Source organism: Raphanus sativus, chromosome 6, assembly GCF_000801105.2.
Source record: "Raphanus sativus cultivar WK10039 chromosome 6, ASM80110v3, whole genome shotgun sequence".
NCBI classification, from domain to species: Eukaryota; Viridiplantae; Streptophyta; class Magnoliopsida; order Brassicales; family Brassicaceae; genus Raphanus; species Raphanus sativus.
The window spans coordinates 15,989,602-16,010,096 of record NC_079516.1 but is presented as its reverse complement, the minus strand read 5'-3'; the positions used below and the strand labels follow the sequence as shown (position 1 = coordinate 16,010,096).

General features: G+C 35.4%; 3 protein-coding genes, 1 non-coding gene and 1 pseudogene across 5 annotated transcripts; 1 reads left to right on the top strand and 4 right to left on the bottom strand.

Moving 5' to 3' along the window:
- Window positions 1-1,196: 1,196 nt before the first annotated feature.
- On the bottom strand, window positions 1,197-1,268 carry TRNAH-GUG (transfer RNA histidin (anticodon GUG)). Its single transcript has one exon. It is a non-coding gene; the product is annotated as a tRNA-His (tRNA).
- A 91-nt stretch (window positions 1,269-1,359) lies between these two features.
- On the top strand, window positions 1,360-5,119 carry LOC108806455 (uncharacterized; annotated as a pseudogene).
- Window positions 5,120-9,432: 4,313 nt separating this feature from the next.
- Window positions 9,433-10,554, bottom strand: LOC130494559 (uncharacterized). 2 transcript variants are annotated; one of them, XM_056990108.1, is made up of 3 exons: window positions 10,413-10,554; window positions 9,990-10,216; window positions 9,433-9,829 (listed from the first exon to the last, which is right to left on the bottom strand). In XM_056990108.1, exons 2-3 carry the CDS (start codon window positions 10,197-10,199, stop codon window positions 9,611-9,613), a joined length of 429 nt encoding a protein of 142 aa, XP_056846088.1. In that variant the 5' UTR covers window positions 10,200-10,216; window positions 10,413-10,554; the 3' UTR covers window positions 9,433-9,610. The 2 variants fall into 2 exon arrangements, with proteins under 2 accessions (XP_056846088.1, XP_056846087.1); XM_056990107.1 differs by having other exon boundaries at window positions 10,386-10,539.
- A 128-nt stretch (window positions 10,555-10,682) lies between these two features.
- On the bottom strand, window positions 10,683-12,174 carry LOC108806893 (uncharacterized). Its single transcript, XM_018579101.2, has 2 exons — window positions 12,015-12,174; window positions 10,683-11,734 (listed from the first exon to the last, which is right to left on the bottom strand). The coding sequence occupies exon 2, from the start codon at window positions 11,718-11,720 to the stop codon at window positions 10,887-10,889; it is 834 nt and encodes a 277-aa protein (XP_018434603.1). The 5' UTR covers window positions 11,721-11,734; window positions 12,015-12,174; the 3' UTR covers window positions 10,683-10,886.
- A 1,744-nt stretch (window positions 12,175-13,918) lies between these two features.
- LOC108805824 (uncharacterized) lies at window positions 13,919-20,129 on the bottom strand. The gene is made up of 24 exons (XM_018577780.2): window positions 19,754-20,129; window positions 19,378-19,458; window positions 19,196-19,295; window positions 19,029-19,113; window positions 18,866-18,915; window positions 18,523-18,584; window positions 18,096-18,155; window positions 17,913-18,012; window positions 17,727-17,804; window positions 17,457-17,524; window positions 17,283-17,351; window positions 17,141-17,218; window positions 16,941-17,036; window positions 16,584-16,654; window positions 16,394-16,471; window positions 16,154-16,244; window positions 15,951-16,040; window positions 15,681-15,862; window positions 15,474-15,582; window positions 15,143-15,274; window positions 14,962-15,063; window positions 14,821-14,879; window positions 14,622-14,717; window positions 13,919-14,508 (listed from the first exon to the last, which is right to left on the bottom strand). Exons 1-24 carry the CDS (start codon window positions 19,796-19,798, stop codon window positions 14,169-14,171), a joined length of 2,322 nt encoding a protein of 773 aa, XP_018433282.1. The 5' UTR covers window positions 19,799-20,129; the 3' UTR covers window positions 13,919-14,168.
- Between the last annotated feature and the right edge of the window lie 366 nt (window positions 20,130-20,495).

Here is a 20,495-nt window from a genome sequence, read left to right as displayed (position 1 = left end):
AAAGAAGTTCATTCCTTATGCATACAATTTTACTTTGAAACTATGAACAAATGCTGCATAAAAAACTATACTTAACCTTGTACGATCGAAAATCATCTCAGTTAGATGAAATGTTTAGATTTAGCTCGGTTTAACATTAACTTTTTTTTGCGGTATTGTATATTTGTAGTTCTGAATGAAAATTAAAACCGTAGAAGAAGTAAAATTAAATTTAAATTAATACTGTAATATATGTTTCATGATATCTAATAATTAATCTCCTAATTGGTAACACTACCAAAACAATTTGACTTAAGCAGAAGACTTTCTTGTTATTAGGTGTTTGTTCGCAAATTTGCGGGTACAAATAATTTTAAAATTTTGATATAATATAATATTTTATATTTTCAATCTACGATATATATTTAATATTTTAAAACTGGATGTAAATTCTTGGTAGCTAATTTATTGATATACATATTTTATTTATTAATACTTTTTAAATTCTTAAATAGGAATTATGTAGTATTTAGTTAGTTTTTTTTACATCTTTTACAATATTTCATTAAATTTTTATAACATTATTGTTAGAATATATATATAATATATATAGTTAATTGGTTTGCAGATCAAATTTTTGTCCATAAAATTATTATAATCCAAAACATCAACTCATGTGACAAATACATCCACACTTACAACTAAACTATAAATACACAAAAATTATTTAGAAGAAATAATATATATATATATATATATATATATATATATAATATATAATATATATGAATTCTATTAATTTAATAAAAAGTTAAGAATATAAAATTTTCATAATTATACTTTTAAACTTTTATTCATAATATTCTTTGGATTGTTTTATGACTGATGTAAATTTTGTGGTTATTTTTCTTTTAGATAAAATCAAAACTTTTTTTTGTTTTTGAAATTTTTGAAAAAGTTTGAAAATGATGAATTTGTAAGAAAATAAAATTTTGCAATTGATTCTGACTTGATAACATTTTTATAACCTCTTAGAAAGGAAACTACACAATTATAAATAATACATAAAATATTTACAAATTTAATATTTTATATTTCTCATAAGTTTTAGAATCCTTATACTACTATCCAAAACGTCCATGGGCCTATAAACCAGTCCAAAACTCGGCCCTCTTTATAATTAATCAGATAAAAGAAGCAACAACCAAAAAAAGAAGTGTGGCTGCTGGGATTCGAGCCCAGGTCTCCACGGCCACAACGTGGAATTCTCACCACTAAACTACAGCCACTTTTGCAATACTCTAAACAAACGTAATTAAATAGGAAAACTTGTTTTGTTTATGGGCCATGGCACATGACCTGGACCGTACGCAGTGCAGTCCGTCTCCACAGTAGACATCTTTAGCCTTCTGCCATTACGAGGTTGGGACTCTAATTGAATATCTCGGAATCTTGGATTCAAGCTCTCTCTTCTCCATCTTCCCGTATCCAAATCCAAACGCAGCCTTTTCTCTAAACAGAGAGCAAACACTTCAATAGGTTCGAAATTTTTTAATTTACATTTTAATTCCCTTTTTTTTTTCTTTTTATAAAGCCGTTGGTGCATAGAGGAACTGTTGCTGGCGTTTGTGTATGTCATGTGGTCAATCTTAAAATCCTGTTAATTGCAATGTTCGCTGGACTTCTTATGGAACCTTAGATCATGTATTAATATTTAATCTACTTGGATGTTTTTTGTCTGTCTTTTCATGTTTTTTTATTTATGCGTTGATAATTGATTTATCTGGAAAATTGACAGGATATAATGGCTCTTAGGAAAAACACTCCGAAAGCTCTGCTGATTCGGTCTCTCTCCCTATCCCTATGAAGCCTTTGAACTTTACCAGAAAATTGCCAGGGAATGTGCAGATTGCAGGTCCGGATTGATTTAGACCAGCGGGAAGTTTACTTTTTTGATGGTCCACTTACTTTCCTCTGGGCCTTGTCAAAGAACTTATGCACTGTTGCGACATGAACTTCTTGAACACGAGCTTCTTCCTAGAAGATATCATGCTTGGTACTCGAGGAGTGGGTTGCCTAGCTAGTGGGGATGAGAATGATGATGGCTTTAAACTATGCTCAGTTGGCTAAGAGGTAACCAACTGGAGCTACTCTCACTGATTGTTTATTTTTTTTTATGTGAAGAAGTTAATTGTTGGACTGGATTAGGTTTATTCCAACCGGAGAATACTATAATCTTGTTACTGTATTCTTAAGTGATGCTTATAATGTGTGTGTTTTGGTGCATATGAAAGGGTGACATAACTGATCTTGCTGTGAATTCGAACAACACTTTCATAGCATCCGCTTCAAATGATTGTGTGATCCGTGTTGTAAGTTTCTTGTATCTCCTATGTTTCTTGTACCAGTGATTTATTCTATGATCTTTGTAACTTGTTTGATCCCTTAATTCTCTGCAGATCGGCGGATGATGGTACATGTAGGTATATGGGATGCTCGGGGTGGCCAATTTGCTCCGCGGATATATCTCCCTAGGCCTCCTAGTCCTGATGGTTATTGCTCTAAGTTCTTAGTTAATTGATTTTTGCTTTGATCTACTGGAAGCTTTAGGACTGACTATGGAAACCTATTCCAGGGAAGAACAATGGCCCTTCTTCTAGTAATGCTCAGCAGAGTCACCAATTTTTTTTTGCGCATTCAATGCCAGTGGATCTGTCTTTGTCACTGGTAGCTCTGACACTCTTGACAGAGTATACTCGGCACTGATAAACGTGTCCTTGGTTTTGAGTTAAAAATGACCAATCCACACTTTCTGGCAACTTTGGTTAGGGTTTACTTAATTACAAAAGGTGTTTCCTTGGTAATAGGTTTGGAGTGGTAATAGGATCAATAATGATGTCAGACCAGCCAAATCATGAGATGGATGTTTTGGCTGGACATGAGAATGATGTTAATTATGTTCAGTTCAGGTGAACCAATCACTTTTTGAAATTACATTTGTTATGAGATCCTAACTGTCTTATCCTAACCCTTTGCTGTGGTGCTTTCCAGTGGTTGTGCTGCAGGATCTAATTTGCCGACTTAAGAACTCCTGGTGTGTAATCACAGCTGCAATTAGATAATTTTGAATATTACTGTTTATATTCACCTTTTCCAATGTTCTATTTTGTGTTGACATTCAGTGACACATCTATTTTCTAGGTTCTGTCATGATAACATAGTTACATGCTCTCGTGATGGTAGTGCTATCATTTGGATCCCAAGATCACGGAGATCACATGTAATGTTCAATTTCTCTTAGATAGCTACGAGTAAGCTTCATTACTGTACTTCTACTGACTACTTTTCTGATAGATACGCTAGATAGGATTTTATCAGGATAAGTTTGTTGGTGCTTTGAGAGACCCATATATCTTCTGGTTCTCTTGCTCGGAGAGTTCAGAAACTTCCTTTCGATAAAAAAAACATTCAGTAATCCTTAATACACGCTAAAGATCTCTTAATGAGAAAAGCCTAGATAATATATATGAACATATCTCTGAACATCCATAAATTCATACCAAATATTATAGAGAAATCTTAATTCTAGCTGCTAAGTGCTAAAATGAAATTTCCTTATAATTTCTCTGTGCATCTTGCAGTTTTACCTGGGGGATTACCGGCCATTAATTCAGGACATATATGGGAATGTCCTTGACCAGGTAAAAATGGTTCATCTTTTTTACCCATTTATGTAGTTCTGCTCGTTATACGCATAGTGTATTCACTAATAGGCATTTGGAACTTTGATTCAGGAATCTCAGCTTCCACCCTATCGCCGAAATATGGAGGAACCTCTTTGTGATTCAGGTTTTTACCTTCTTTTACTATATATGGTTACATGTTCTTTTGTGGATCCAGGAAGGGCATAATATTCACACTATCTTTCTGAATTCTAGTGAGGATTCCATATGAAGAGCCATATCAGACCATGTTTCAGAAACGGCGACTTGGCGCCTTAGGCAAAGAATGGCGACCATCTTCTTTAAAGCTTTGCTATAGGGCCAGATATCACTTTAGATCAAGATTACCAAATGCCAGATCTCGACTTATTAGCTGAGCCGATGCCAGAATTTGTAGATGTGATGGAGTGGGAACCAGAAATCGATGTCTTAAGCGATGGAAACGACTCGGAATACAATGTTCCAGAAGAGGATTCGTCTGGAAAAGAGCAAGAATGTTTTTTAAATTCTTTAACCTCTAGTGAGTCAGGTTCCAGTTCTAGTGGAAGCGATGAGGAGTGTGATCATCAGAATAGCCGTAGAAGATCCAAAAGGAGAAAACATAAAACAGGAGTGAGTTTTGTAATATTGCTTTGCTCTTGTGCGTAAATATATGCTACTTATCTCTTTTTTACCTCTTATGGGCTCTGAGCCTGAGGGAAACGAAAATAATGATAACAAAGAGGCAGATCACCATGATACTGGTGTCACAGCACCTAATTGTTTAGAATTAAGAACAGATATAGATGGCATTGCAGTTGACACTGACACGGTGTTTTCTAGTGGTTTACCAAATGGTAGTGGGGACCAATGCCTAAGAGTGGATGGGTCGCCAAGTCGAGTGGCTGATGAAGGTGACTGTTCTCAGGATGTAACAGGTCGCCTGCATGATCTAAAAGATAGCCTTCCACCTATCTCTAGGACGTTGAGGATACGCTCCAAGAGGGTTTCAAGGGCTCCTGATACATCTTTGAAGCAAGAAGTAAAATCTTCATCCATGAAGCAGGGAGAATGGTGGCTCAGATGCATTAAATGATGGTTCTGCAAACACTAAATTGGATTCGGCATTGGACTGCCAAAAGGATGTTTTGGTTGGAACAGAGCTATCTCTGAGAAACGATTGTGTGAATGAATCAAATACGCTGATCAATGACCCTGTCTCAGTTGATGTTCCTGTGTCACATCCTAAACTGATGTTTGATTATGTCTATAGACGAATGAAGTCATGAAAGCACGAGAATAACTCAGACCAGGGTGCTAATCGGACTCAAGAAACATAGAATTTAGACACTACATGCAGCAAATGGACATAGAATTTAGAAACTTTATAAATTTTATCTATTATCTACTCCTACTAGATGATGGATAAGAAAGATAATACTGCACAAAAGTTGGTGGAATATTGAGTGAAATCTTTATAAAATTGTCTTTAAGTATGATTTTATTAATTTTAACCTATCTTTTGGCCAAATAATTATGTAACGTTTTATAACAAGTGTAAATTTTTCGACAGAAATATCATCAATTAACCGTATTTTAAGGCGACTCTTCGCGTAAATGTGTTTTGGTAGAGATCATGCTTTTAGTATGTAATAACTGAATGAGCATGAACTAAAACTTTTCGAATATTATGTTTTTTTTGTGGTAATTACCATACGAGTGCAACATCTATATTCATCAGTTCTTCAACTTCTAAGTCACTACAACACGAGACAATATTCATATCGATCTATACTATAAATCAACAAAGTACCATGTCTCCGTCATTGACACGTTTTGCAATCACTTGTATCATTTTTGTTTCCCTTTTTTGTCAGCACCAATGTAAGCATATATATTGTCATGAAAATGATATGATCATTGTTATTATGATCATTATCAGCATATCTTCATTACCTTTTCTGAATAATCTAATTAACTTTCTAATCTTTTTTAGGTGAGAATGTGGACGGTTATGAGCAGAACAAACTATTTATACCACCATGCATTGGATTACATCGCCATCACATTTCCTTCAGGCCCGATTGTTATTGCTGCGACGGAATAATTAAGTTCTGTTCATCGAACAAAGAAGAATGTTGGCATCAATGTGCGATCCTTAATCCGCGACCTTCTTCTTCTAAGAATTAAAAAACTCTTTAAGCAAGCTTAATATACATGAGTACGTATGTGACTCCAAAAATTTAATGTAAGAAAATGACAATAAAGTATTTACAAGCAACAAAAAATAGTGTTTACTACCGTCAAAATTTATAACTTTGTATACTGATTGGTTTTGTTTAGTGACTGGTTATTTTGTTTACTGATTTGGATGTTTTTGTTTTCATTGGGGAAATAGAACCATACTTCTCTTCGAAGTACAAAGAAGAGCCTATTCACCCCTCCTATTTACTTAAATGGGAAACTCCTAAAAAACGCATCCTGCATAATCTGCCGCACAAAAACGAGTGGATGCCAACAACCTCACAATGGGAGGTTCCTGATGAGGAAATTTTGGAGTGTTATTTTAAAAGTATTGCTGACAAGTGTTTCTACAAAGACAATAAGAGCACATTGTCTAAAGCTTATCTGAGGATCTATTTGGATCCTGGAATAGATCCTCAACTGTTATATAGGCGGATGAGGGGTATATTTCAACTGAAATATCGCTTGGAGATGACCACACCATAGTATTGGAACTCTATGGTTACCATGAAAAAATTCAAGACCTCGTTGCTTCAATATGGGAAAAATATAAATCTTTTGAGCCAACTCTTGATCGCTTCAAGGTATGTTAATGTGTATATGCCTTTACATTTACAAACAACTTCATTTGTTTTCTCTTTATTACAGATTATCAGTGAAAAGATGAAGATAAATTTCTATCTAGCTTCACATGATCTTGTTAAGCATGCATCCTGGCTATTATATGAGGCTCTTATCCTAGCACCTTTCACCATGGAAGAGAAGTTTTTGGCATTGAAGTTGATAACTTTTGACAATCTCAAATGCCACTTACCTAGCTTGCGATCTGGGTTAATAATGTGAAATTGTTATATTTTCATGTTTACAAACTCTTGAATTTGTTCTAAACAAGATTTTATTTTCTAGCCGCGAGTTGTAGGTGTTTTTTCTGGAAAACTGTTGAGAGAAGACTGCAAACAAATCTGTAATTTGTTTTAACCCTTTGGAAACTTTAAAATCCAAAGGGAATTTTAGACCAAGAGAGAGTTACTCCAGACTTACCAAGTGTTTGCCCAGCCAATAACTAACATTGAAACAAATCGTTTGGCAAAGGTAAAGAAATACATATGTTTGTTATTTTGTCTTTTTTATTTACTCATGAAATGTTTGATGCAATTCATGTAAAATAAGCAAAAGAAACTGGCATAAATCAAAAATAGTGCAGTCAAAATAAAAGTTTACCTTTGTTTAATTTGAGTCATATTTGGCTTGACATATATTTCATGTAGAGAACCATGAATTAGTTCTTTCTTGTTTACTAATTCTTTTGGAATTGCACATTTCTAACCAAAGAGTAAATATTTCTAATGATTCAACTCTTGACAATTCACTAGATTTTACACTCAAAATAGATAGATAGATACAAAGTAAATTTATCCTTTGAAATGACCTTAATAGATGATTAATAAAACAATATGATATTCGATGGATCAAACAAACAAATGAAATTGAGAAAGTATGTACATACATTTCATATTCTATATTAATTTGTATTTATATTTATAAAGAAAAAGAGAGATATGGGTGGATTCTTTTATATTAAGATATTTCACTTGTATCTTTATACATTACAATAACCATAATGGCTAGTATGGTAGAAATAACAATGCTGACCTCTTTAATTTCAATAAATACAACATACTATTCAATATATATAATTATTAGAGTTTTACATCGATTAAGACAACAGTCTTTTGATAACATATAAAAGATATAGTAATCCTTAACTTTTTAGGTGGTTTTTGAATTGAGTTATGTCATATTCCTAATGTGGTATCTAAAATAGTTTAGACCTAATAGAGACAAGTTTAATGTAGCACACAGTTGTTTCGAACTTGAGAAGTAGTCATATTTTGATAACATTTTGAGATTGTGTGACTAGTCTTTGTGGTTTAATACGCATTTTAACAATAAACAAAACATCTCGACTCCAGAACATACAAACAATACAACAACAGTTAAGACATCTATCATCCATTAATAATGTGACTATAGTTACTAATGATCATGTAAACTGTTTGATGGTTGTAATATCCATAAATAGAAGAGAGCTTATAAATTCTTTGAATTGGTCTTTGCCTTGATATTGGACTACAAGTTGATAGTTGTTAGATAACCAACCATTGTAACAAATAAGATATTAGAAGTCATGAGTTAACAGATTAACTAAATCAACTTTTGATATTTTTCATATTTATTTTAACTATTATAAACTTTATCTCGCATACACACAAGGATCATTGTCTAGTACTATAAAGTATACTAATAAAACCAGAAATTTTATGAATTAGTACCAAATAAATTTGGATATAATAGATAAAGTCTAGATAAAACATAATAACATCACAAAACATCTTTAGTAAGATCTCAGAAGAATATTACAAAGAGATAAGTAAATGGAATAATAACAAAAAAAAAAAAATGAGATGAGTTTTACTTGGTGTACAAGACATCTTCCAATGGGTGACGGTACAATGGCTGCTTCAATCTCTTCTGATCAAAAGTGTGCCCTATCAAACCAAAGGAGCATAGGGGCACACTGTTCCGTTGAATGATCCAACCAATTTTAGTATGATTCTTTTTCTGCTTAATGGTACGAAAAGTTTGGAAAAAGTTGAGAAAAGTTAAATATAAATGTTGTCTATTATCTTTGGTTAAATGGCGGCCGCTCTTGTCGCCATAGCGCGGCTAGGTCGAGCTATGCCCTCATCGCTTCAGTACTGGCCTTGCCACATGGTGGTCACTTTCCACAGTGTTTTTTCCTAAATTGTTTTTGACGACACTATGGTAGTAGACAAACCAATTGGTTCGTTAGAAAATAGTTTGTAAAACGGTTTTATTCAAATAATATGAATATCTGACTTCCTTTTTTTAGAGAAAAATATGAATATTTGTCGTATAGTCGTATTCAGGAGTTTATCTTCAAGCATGCAGATGTCCATGTTAATCGTATCATCATCTGTGGCCAAGGCCAGATTCTGCAACCGCTTCCCAAACATTGACCTGACTTACGAGATTGTGGCAGCGAAGATGTGACAACAGGGAAAGAGGTGGCACTGCAGGTGACGCTTGAGAGAGACATGGAGGGGAGGACAGAAGTGGGAGCAGTGGATGCACCCAGGGTATCCCAAGACCAAAGAAGAAGGGTGGTGGCTGGTTGTTGGGGACACAAAGACTAACCAGTTGGTGGCCATCAAGCGAGTCTCATTGCAGAAGAAAGCCAAGGCGAAGCTGGATTTCAAAGTACCGAATGAAGCAGGGGAGAAGCCATACACACTCTACTTCATGTGCGACTCCTACTTGGGTTGTGACCAGGAGTACTTCTCTGTTGATGTTAAAGAGTCCATGGAAGAATAATGATTCTTGTGTTTCAGGTTAGTGTTTTTGTGTTTGAGTGCATGTCTGTCTGATAAAACTGTCGGAATGTAGTTAATTCTCAATAGTATCTCGAAACAATGTAGCTAAGAAGAGGCTAATACCACTTGTCATAAAACCCTTTATCATGTCATCATACAGTTACAGTAAAGTGAATAAAAATAGTCTTTGAACTAAAGCGTTATAGATTAGTTTCTGCCATGTCTTCTGACATTTATTGCAGCCTTTATTCTTCTGGATGACTCTGCTCTTGCATGGGAAGGGGGCTTGGCTCATGGAAGTTTAGGGTGGCCGGAAGGTTTTCCGGTGAGATTATCCGGCAGCTTGTTGTTGAGTTTACAAGGGTTGTGTTTAGTGAACCAAGTAGTGTACAAAAACTGCTTGTGAGGACCAACATGGTTACATATTAACTTCAGCTTCTGTCTCTCTCTCATCCACCTTAGTATTATCTTCATGTGACGCTTGCTCGTTAACCCTCTTAGTCCCACTTCCTGTTCAATATTTTTTATTTTATAAACAAATGGATCAGATGATGAAAGCTAAGCTTTGTGTTGAATATAAAAGAATTAACTTCAGTTCTTTGGCCTAATATATCTCAAAACGGTTTTGAGGCATCACTAGCATCTTTGTAATTGTAAAAAGAGTATGTACCTTGACGCGATCCCAAGTCTCAGCAATGGTGAGAGGTCCATGTTCCTTCAAAACATCAAAGATGACTCGGGTGATCGTCTGGGTTTGCTCTGGTGGTGTGTTCAGCTCGATGGGTTTCATCTTAGGTTTAGGTTTCGTTGCGAAATGCCTCATTAACAATTCAGCTACATTTTGATTGCTTCTGTTCCACGGCATCACGTTCCGCAACATGCTCAGATATTTTGCAGCTAGAAAAACAAGAACGCTTGTTAGCTAAATTACAACAAAAATGCAGACTCAAAATCATTATGTTAAGAAACAAAAAACGGAAGTTGCGAGTCTCAGCTAGACATTTGATCGAACAGGTTATGTGCGTTACCAGATTTGAGATGTATTATAACAAGCTACAAAGATTACCAAAAATAAGAGAGCAAAAACTCGCACAATGTGAAAGCCGAAGCAGCCGAGATTCAGTAGATTGAGACTGCTATGGAGAGAGAGCTTAGACTCTATAGACGTAGTAGCCAAGCAAACGTTATATATATGTAAGAAGCATTAGTTACGTATATTTACAAAATAGCCCCTGGTTTTACTCAAAGTTTGCAATTTTGACTTGAAATTCGTAACCTTGTACATGAATCCCCTGATCTCGAGTTGACATGATTTACAAAGTAGCCCCTGATTTTACTTAAATTTGTAACTTTTCACTTCAAATTTGCAACTAAAAGCTCTGATTTTGTGGGGTTTACAACGTTCTCTAAAGAGCTTAAAGGAGATCCTCAAATCCATCAGTGTGACACAACACACTGGACAAGAACATAATATTCTAATAAGAAAAGAAGCAGTGTGAGTTTCTTCATGTAAGCTCAAAATACGATTCTCTCTAAGAAAAGTAGATACTATCCTTTAAACCCAATTCTAACGACGTTTGCTGTTGCTGTGCCTCTTACTCTTCTTCTTTCTTCTTCTGCTTCTTCTGTCTTCACCAGACTCCGAGTCAGAACCTGATTCTGAATCAGACGACTCCTCCTCCTCAGATGAAGAAGAAGAAGAAGAAGAAGAGCTGTATCTTCTCTTCCTCCTCCTCTCCTTCCTCTGCTTCGGCTTCTTCTTCTTGCTCTTCCTCTTACTCCTTCTCTTCCTCCTATCCTCCTCTGACTCAGACGTTGAACTGTACTCCGAATCACTCTCCCCAGACGAACTACTTTCAAACACAGAGGCTTCACTATCACTACCAGAATCAGATCTATGCTTCCTCTTGAACCTCCTCTCCCCTCCTTCCTCTTTCCCATTCGCTACCTCTACCTTCTCACCACCGTCAAGATCATCAACAGAAGGCTTAGTTCTCAGTTTAGGATCCTTAAGCTGCTGAGTCCTCGACGGCCTGGACACATAAACCCTCTCGTTCTTACACTCATAAGTCCAATGCCCCGTCTCAAAACACTTCTGACACTGAGAACCGCCTCCTCCTCCAACGACAGCAGAAGAAGAAGCAGACATAGACTTGTCTTTCCTCTCGCCAAGCCTAACAGCTTTCTCGGTGCTCATCAAGTACATCTGCCTCTTGGCTTCCCGTTTCTCCTGCCACCGGCTCGGACCTTCTTCCTTCTGACCATAAGCGTTGACGTTACGAGCGGCTGCGGTTGCTGCACGCTCGGCTTGGGTGCGGCTGAGTCCTTTGGCAGCGGTGAGTGCAGCGGCTTTGATCCTGTCGGCTGCGACCTGTGCTTTCTCCTCCTTTGCATCAGACATGATTACTTGATCCTCTGCATTGAAACACAAAGTTTGTATCTTTTAACAAATGAATTGAGTATAAACAAACCCTAAGCAGGAGGAGCCTTTCACAATTAGGGTTTCTACTTCCGTGTAAGTAAACTGGGTTCTGATTATCTAAAACAATCTGAATAAACTTGGGTTCGTGAATTCTACTAAGAAATTTCGATTCTAGGATAGAGCGGGGGTAAACTAGGTTAATCGATCTATTAGTTACAAAATCAAGATCTACACAAGCCTTACTTAGGAAAAGAATAAAAGGAAAATACTTACGATTAGGAAGGAGAGCACGAAAAGGAGGATTGAGGCAGTTTTTTTCTTGGGAGAGATTAACGGAGAGGATGAGCGATTTTGAGAGACGAGAGGGAGAGTGAGAAGCAAAGGCGGCTCAGAGCAAAGCGAGGAAGAAGAAGAAGAAATAGACTTATATCCAAATATTCTTTTCTATTTTTAAAAAACTTAATAAAAACCAGTAACACAAAAAAAAAAGGAAAATTTGGAAAAATGCACTCCAATAAGAATAAAATTTGAAAATTACACTCTTATTTAAGTTTTTTTAAAAAATACACTTATATATATAAAAATTTACCTAATTGTCCATTTTTAATATTTCTCTATTTCTAATATATTATTTGAAAATTGTTTTTTTTTAAATCGTTAGATAATTTACAAATACCCTTTAATATAGCTACACAATATCTTGGGATATCTTTTTAATAATATCTTAAATTATTTAATTATTTTGAAAAAAAAATAAAGAAGCATCGTTGTCTAGTCTCCTTCTCGTCTGCTATCTTCTCCATTTCTGAAAAAAATCTCCTTTCATAGGTTCTTTCTCTCATCTCATTAAAAACCAGAACTTTATAGCCTCAACTCATTCATCAAAACTTGTTTATGTTAAAGAAAAAAGTTTGACATTTTTAACTTTTGCGTAGTTGTTGGTATGACCATCTTTGTTAGGTCCTGTAAACGGCTTGAGCTCATTGTGTGTCTATTCACCGTCTATGATATATTTATATTCAAACTGTCCTTCCGGCATTTCAGAGTAACAGTCCTGGTCGGAACAATGATAAAACAAAAAGCAGACACTCTTAAACTTCTATTTCATTAAGAAACCTCACAGACAATTCTCTCTTCAGGTTCCAGAATCATGTTCCCCTGTCCAGTGTCAGAGGTATCCTCTTTTGCATGTAAATGAGAAAAGTGCATCCTAGTTTTCAATCATATATATATGAAGCTCGTCTGGCATTTTGTTTCTCTTGATAATGAAGCTCTGTTGTTATTTTGCTCTACTTGGCTTCTTGTTGTTCTTCTTCTTCTCCTTTGTAGCTTCTTCTAAGCTACTCTTCTTTATTCTTCTTTTTATGTTGAAGATTCTAATCAAGGTTCAAGCTCTCACTGAGATCTTTTATTTATTTGTGTCTGTGAAAAGTGTATGATGAAGAAGAGAACAAGTTTCTTTAATTTATAGCTGATATATGGCTAAACATAAAGAACAGTCGCAATCTACACCACCTTCTTCAAACACCATGTTGCTTCCTCAACAAGATACTGCTTTTTTCTTCTCAATTCAAACAAATATGAAATAACTGCAACAGAAACGTTAGAAACGGATACATGATTTTTTTTCTATGATTATAGTTTTGATATAGCCATATGTTCAGTTGTAAAATTTAAATGTTAAAATAACATGTTTATCTCATCAACACATATTTATCTTAAACATATTTTAATGATATTAGTTTATTAATTTCGAATATTAGTTTATTAATTTCGAATTTATATATTAATTATATAAATCTCTAATTTGGACAAAAATGTCAATTCATAATTAAGAAAGTGTATTTTTCAAAAATCAAAATAGAAAATGCATTTATCAAAAATCAAACTGTTATTGGAGTAATTTACAAAATATCCCCAAAAAAAACTTAATAAAAAATAACTAGTCTAATTTATCTTATGTATAATTTCTGAGTTAACTTTTTAGATATAATTATTAATTTATGTCTCTTGATTAAATCATTTTACTCTTAACAAATATTATTTTTTAGATAAAGTTATCTATATATGTAAATAAATCAATTTAAGACATTTTAAGTAGAAACTTGAATTGATGTATTTTGAGGTAAATGGTAAATCCATCACCTAACTAACTAAAATATGAAAATAGTTACAAGTAAAAAAGACATCATTTTCGATTATAGATTGCGTTTTTCACAAAAGTCCAATTCCTAGACTTTACTCACTGACACAGAGCATTGAATTGTCTACAAAACCAACATATATCTGTTGTGGGGCTATATACAGTTTCTCTCATACTTTCCTTCCTCCTTTCACCTATCTACTTCTCTCATCAGTTTTGGACTCTGCTTTACCTAAACTCCACAACTACAAACAATACAGAGACATCACTTTAGTCAGAGAATGTTAATCATTTACATCCATATCTGTTGATGATTCTGAAGGTGCCGACGCAGATTCATCATCTCCTCCTAGCTTTCCATCATCATCTAAACTAGTGTTATTGCCGTCACTGCTTCTGGAGTTCTCAGGTTCTTTAGCTTCGCTGCCACCTTGCTCTGGGGAGTTCTTGTTTCCTTCAACTGTTGAACAGAGCTTCGCTTTTTTCTTACACTCCTCGTGCTCATCATCTTTGCAACGGCATCTCTTCTTCCTTCCCTTCACTGAGTTTTCTGTCTGTTTCTGTTGAGGAGTTTCATTGTCATCATCATCTTCGTCATCCTCATAATCAACCAAGTGCTCAGACCTATATCATTGATAAAAATCACAAACCACATCCGTTAACCCTCTACGTTGCTTGTGACACACCTTCTGCGACTTTCTTTCTATCGAGAGAGGGTAGAGAAACAAAAAAAATACCTCGAAGTATCAGAACTTGCAGCTTCTCCATTGGAATGGTGGGTATCAGCTTCTTCTGTCTGTGTCTTGAAAGCAGAAGCTGACTTCTCTTCATCGCTGCCAGTATATAACGTATTGATAAAAGTTCAAAAGAGAAAAAGAAAACAAAAAACAAAAAAACACATTAATGTTTTTAACACCCTAGGGGATGCATACGCACCTGTTTCCTCTCATATCAACTGGATCAGTGTTGCTCTTTGGTCCCAAACTTTCTATGCACTGAAGACACATATACATTGTTAAAACAAAGAATACTGTAGGGAAACTTTTCTAAAGTAGAAGTTGGATAAAAGAATGATACCGGCTCATCTTTTAAAGCCTGGATGGAGGTCATGTGCTCAAATGGAGCCAGCTGGTCCCAAAATGTATCAACTACGTATTTGAGCAACACAGTTGCCTTTGCCTGCACATAAAAACTGTGATATTTACGGAGGAACACCCCCCTACGAAACAAAATGGAGAAGAGGATGAAACATAGATACCTTGCGTATGTGCTCAAGAAGCCCCAAGATAGAAGACATCAGCAAATCGTCATGTTTACCACCGGCAACAAAAACATCTATGATCGGTTTCAGCAAGTTTTTCTTAACAACGCAACTCTGGACATTATCATCCTGAAAGTAGAACAATAATTTTTAGAACTTGCATAGCCATTATAGAATATAATTTCAACAAGTTTTCTATATAACATGACATGTGAAACTGAAGAAGATCTGAGCCTCAATTCTCAACTAATCCAGATAGCCAACTTTCATCTTGTCAGGTTCATTCTCATATAAGTATAACAGAAAATGCTTACCAAAGACTACTTACCAGGACAGAGAGGAGAGTGCGAAAAAATCGGACAGCCGCAGCCACTACTGGTTTCTCCTTTCTTCGTGTGAGAAACAAAACCTTTTCTGTCACATTTTGAAGGAGAAAACTGCATGTGGCAGACAAGAGAAGAAAATGCACACAAATATTAGATAGCTATTATAGTGTAGCTAAAACAGAAAAGTGGTAACCATCATAAAAAATTACGTTGTCCTCGATGGATCCTGCTGAACGTAAAAGCACAGCAATTCACAAATGCTCAGTAGGCTGACAACTTTTCTGGATGCACTTTCAGATGTAATACCAGGCTTTTCAGGACATGAGGCAGTTATGAAATCAACTAACTCAGGTACATGCTTCTCACAGAAAATATCCATAATATTCGCTCGCTGCAAAAATGAAAAGTAATCAAAGAACTATGTTTAATAGAAAGCAAGATGTCTTGCAAATAAAAAGAGAGAATAACAAAACATGCACCTGAGCTCCACCAGATAATGCACTTGAAGCCAATAAAATTCGAAAAATTTCTAGCATCTTAACACCAAAACCTTCCATCAATCCTTTAACCTACCACAGATAATGAGAACCAATTATTGTTTAACATAAAAAAGAACAGTGAACAGCCTCGCAGCTGAAAACAAAAACAATCCAAAAGATACCAAGACTTTAAGAAAAATTACCAGGAGACCAAGGAGGGGAGTTTCCTGTTTTACAAGATATGAGCGTAAGAGGTTGGGATCTGTAGTCAAGAAAATGAGGAGGATATCTGCCCTGCATCCATTACACAATAATAGAGCTGAAAATTATAAACGGATTCTTCCTTAACCCCATCAGATGAAACCGAGGGTATAAGGCAATGTTAACTACAGTATCAAGACCAAATATATCATGTATAATTAGATAAAGGTGATATACTATACCCGGTTAATACGAGTTGCTTGTCTGGAATCTGCAAGACTTCTGCTATGATGTCAAAAATTCCTTCATCTATAAGTTCCCTACAAGATAATTAAGTAGACAGAAATCTGATGATTCTCAAAAGCACTGAAGTGTTGATCCTTGAATGGTAATGCTATACCACAATAGATTTAGTTTCCGAAAAGTACATACGTAAAGAGCCGTTTCTTCAGCTCCATCTCAAGGTCCTTGCTTAGACTACAAAACTCGTGCAAGAAATGTACCTATTTTGGAAGGAAAAAACAAACACATCAGTCTAACTCACCCAAGAAACAATTTGGTTTTGATGCTATATCAAGATCATCTACTATCAGGCTAGACAAGAACAGCTCTTGGTTAAGCTGAATTTCCTGCAACAAATTTTTGCTACAGCTAATGCCTCCATAGCCGAATAGGCGTAGAGACACAAAGGTTTCGAACTAACAAAACCTTTTTCATACAATAATCCATGATTTTTAAAAAAAATATATAAACTTAAGAAAATAACGCCCTCATGATGCCAGGACATACCAAATCACTCTTGGATTCCACCGATGTGGAAGGTGACCGTATCCTTGCGAATAACTCTTGAAAGAATGTGCTGTCATCCTTCAGCAATGTAACAATCTGAAAAATATGGAGGTGCATGCATATTGCAGTTCTGATTGATTTGTTATATATATATATTCTGTTACATATTAAATTAGATAATGTTTATTTGGATGACTTACAGTAACTTTGTTTGCATTGATTATTGAATTTAGGCTTGCAGCTGTAGCATCATCAACTACTCTAGTCAAAATAACATCCTGCAAGAAGTGAGAGAAGTTAGACCAAGAATAAAATGTTTCAGAAGAGTTCATGGGACAGAACCTTCAGATAACCAATTCTGTATGTTTGGTGTATCTTCGACAGGACCATGGGATTCTTAATTGGTATAGCCTGCCAAAATAATGGGGTTTAATAACGATGTTGTCAAGTCTCAAACTTTTTCCAAATCATTTGCAAGGTTACGGTCAAGAATAATATACGAGAACACTGTGATACCTCCTTAAAAACAACATGCTCTCTCAGATCATTCCGGTAATGTAGAGACTGCGGAACATCTGGATCATCTGTAATATGTTAATCAGAGCAAACAACAAGAAATCTGTAAGTCCCCAGAGATATAATTAAACGCTGTCAGGTCTCGAAAGCTATAATATAGCAATAGCATCTAATATGTTTCAAAAATTATATGCCATAGATACTATTGGTGCCCTCCGTAGTTACTGAAAATTAAGATCATTAAAGTTAGACCAGGGGCAGTAAGCTTACATTCAAGGCACCCAATAATTTTCATGATTAGGTTATCCCCTAAGATTTTCTCCAGGATCTCACGACTGTTGAGAGAAACTGCATAAGAATAGGAAGAAAGAAAAAAAAAAGAAATGAAATTTATTACATAAGAGTTAGTAATTCGAGTGTGAAAGAAATGATGTTGAGATGTATGTGAATACTAACTGATGCATTTGACAATGTTGAACATCATGTGAAGGCAATCAAGTTTTTCCAAATCCTCACACATTTCAAATACATTCATCAAATTGTCAAAGAATTTAACCTGCATCCAGTATCAGGAAAGAAAGCAGGTTAAGCAAGATATCTTACCAAAAAAAGTAGAGTTTGAAAGCACAAACTACTTACATCCTTCAAGATAAGTCCGGCTAACCGCATCTGATCTGTAGTCCCACTTTCAGTAACAATCTGCAGGGAAGACGGAAACAAATACTTGAAATGATCGACAAAATGGCCTAGGATGCCAATTTAAGACATTCATGGCACTGCTTAACACAAGAAACTTCCACAGATAGAGAACACATAGTTTCACACACACTGACGGTATAGTTAAAGATGATAACATGCAATTGTAGGTCTGGAAGATGCAATTGTCAAAAGAAAATTTGAAAAACTCAGTAGGCATCCGAAGGTAATCAAGGGAAAAAAAATAAAGTCTCAACCCTTACAATACATTACAATTAGGGCTGTTTTGTTGAAGTTATCAAAATCAGTGAGAAATGTAAAGAAGAGCAAAGCGTCTTAATTGACAACAATACAAGTATAATCTTTGAACCTCGAGTATTTGGGGAAGATTAGAAATATCGACATCAGGAAGCTCCCTCAGCTCAGTGTTCACTGTTCAAGCAAAGATGATATTATTGTCAGATACAAAATTCGTGACAGATCCATAAAAGGTGTTCAGAAAACGATCAGAAGTTTCCTTTGTTTATTTCCAAATATTCTAACAGATGGTAAATGAGAAATTTCGCACAAAAACTGATAACTCTAAGCAGATAAATGAAATAAAATAAAATGCAAACTTCAAAACTCAGACTTATGACACGTTCAACAGAATACATATGATATTAATAAGAAAATGAGAAGAAAATCAGACTAGCACAAGGAAAAACACTTACTGTTTAGAGAACTGAAATGTAGATTCCGCTGCATAGTGCATATTTGGTTCCTGAATACGATGAAGGTATACCATTTTTGCAGTCAGAAGAATGATCTGTAAAGTGGAAGCTCATCCAAAAAAAGAAGACAACAGAGGCTTTTTTTTTTCTTTTTGTCACATACCATACATGAGAGCAACCGGCAGTCTCCTGAAAGCTCAAAGCCAATTCTGTTGAGCCCTCTGGTTCTCTCCATGAGATAATAGTGTCTGTACATTACAGAAAATCTTAAAGATCGTATCCAATGGTTAGTTAATAAAACCAAGAATGCAGAGAATGGCTGGCTACTACCTTCTTGCTTCCTGTAGATATCATCAGTGCTGATACGGTGTACAAGCAAAGTCTCATGATCATCTTCATCAATCACATGTAGACCAAGTTCTTCCGATCGCTGGCATTGTATATCGTTTTCCATTATTAAGCTACAAAAGTCTTTTTACACTGAGAGCATGGGGGATAGATATAGTGCAAACCTCCGTATAGTCCAAACTGACGAATCCAGTTCCTCGATCATCCCATTTACCATCTTCCTCCAAGCAATAAACCTTCACTCTCTGAACAATCGCAACAAGTATGAGATTGATACTGTCAATGTGAAACTCATAGATTAGATGTTGCTAGATTGAGCCAACAGATCGCAAATCGAGTGAATATCATCTTCGAGATCCTCAATCGTAGATTTGATTCGCAATCGCTACGTAAACTAAGAACACAATCGCAATCGCTAGGAATCGAAGAACCAAGAAAAGCTAATACGTACAAGCCAGTCACGAATCTATCGAGCACAAACTCAGATTCTCATGTCTCACGAAAAAGAAGAAAGAGAGAGAGAGAGCTAGGAGGGCACACCTGCGTCGAAGTAGTGTTGGATTGCGCGTTTCCAAGGGCGGCCATGGCTAGCTTTCCTCCGCCGCAGATCTCGAATCGAAGTCGGGAGAGTCAGTACGGTGGCGAAATTAGGGTTCTTGGAGTAGAAGAAAGACGCGGGAGATTAAGTTTTGTTGAGGAGGAGAGGAGGTGACGAGGGAGAAGAAAATCAACAGAAGAAACTTGTAACGGCCTGTTGACGACGAGACGTTGACCGAAGAAAGCTTGTTGACATTTCTTCTCTCTCCTCACTTGTAATTGTGTTTTCTTCTGTCTATTATTATTGTTCCTCCGCAGAATCTTTTCTTCTTTCGTAAGTCGTTAACGCAGTGAAGACTGAAGACCAGTGAGAAAAATAAAGTAGGAAAAGAAAACAAAATTAAGCAGAGCATTTCATACAACCGATTTTAAATCCTTTTTATCACCTATCTGTGATAAGAAAAATAACATATCATAACTAGGCCTGAAATTTAATATCCAAAATCTGTTATCCGATCCGGAATCTGCTCAGATCTATTCCAGGATCTGTTTAGGTTCGATCCGAAAAATAAATTTTCCGAAAATATAAATCTGAATAGTGATTTAACTCTTTTTAAATAGTGAAATTTTAAATTTGGATATCCGGATCTAAATTTATTATATTTTCTTCAAAAAATATATATAATTATACTTATATATGTATACTATATAGTTTATATAAAATAATTAAATTATATTTTTTTAT

What these genes read in the sequence shown, in the direction of transcription:
- LOC130494559 (XM_056990108.1), bottom strand. Translation starts at nt 10,199, where the DNA reads ATGTTGCGGAACGTGATGCCGTGGAACAGAAGCAATCAAAATGTAGCT. An exon ending in AGACTTGGGATCGCGTCAAG is followed by an intron (nt 9,830 to 9,989) that starts GTACATACTCTT and finishes AATATTGAACAG; the next exon opens with GAAGTGGGACTAAGAGGGTT.
- LOC108806893 (XM_018579101.2), bottom strand. Translation starts at nt 11,720, where the DNA reads ATGTCTGATGCAAAGGAGGAGAAAGCACAGGTCGCAGCCGACAGGATC.
- LOC108805824 (XM_018577780.2), bottom strand. Translation starts at nt 19,798, where the DNA reads ATGGCCGCCCTTGGAAACGCGCAATCCAACACTACTTCGACGCAG. An exon ending in CCAACACTACTTCGACGCAG is followed by an intron (nt 19,459 to 19,753) that starts GTGTGCCCTCCT and finishes GCGATTGTTCAG; the next exon opens with AGAGTGAAGGTTTATTGCTT. An exon ending in ATCTTCCCCAAATACTCGAG is followed by an intron (nt 18,156 to 18,522) that starts GTTCAAAGATTA and finishes TCTTCCCTGCAG; the next exon opens with ATTGTTACTGAAAGTGGGAC.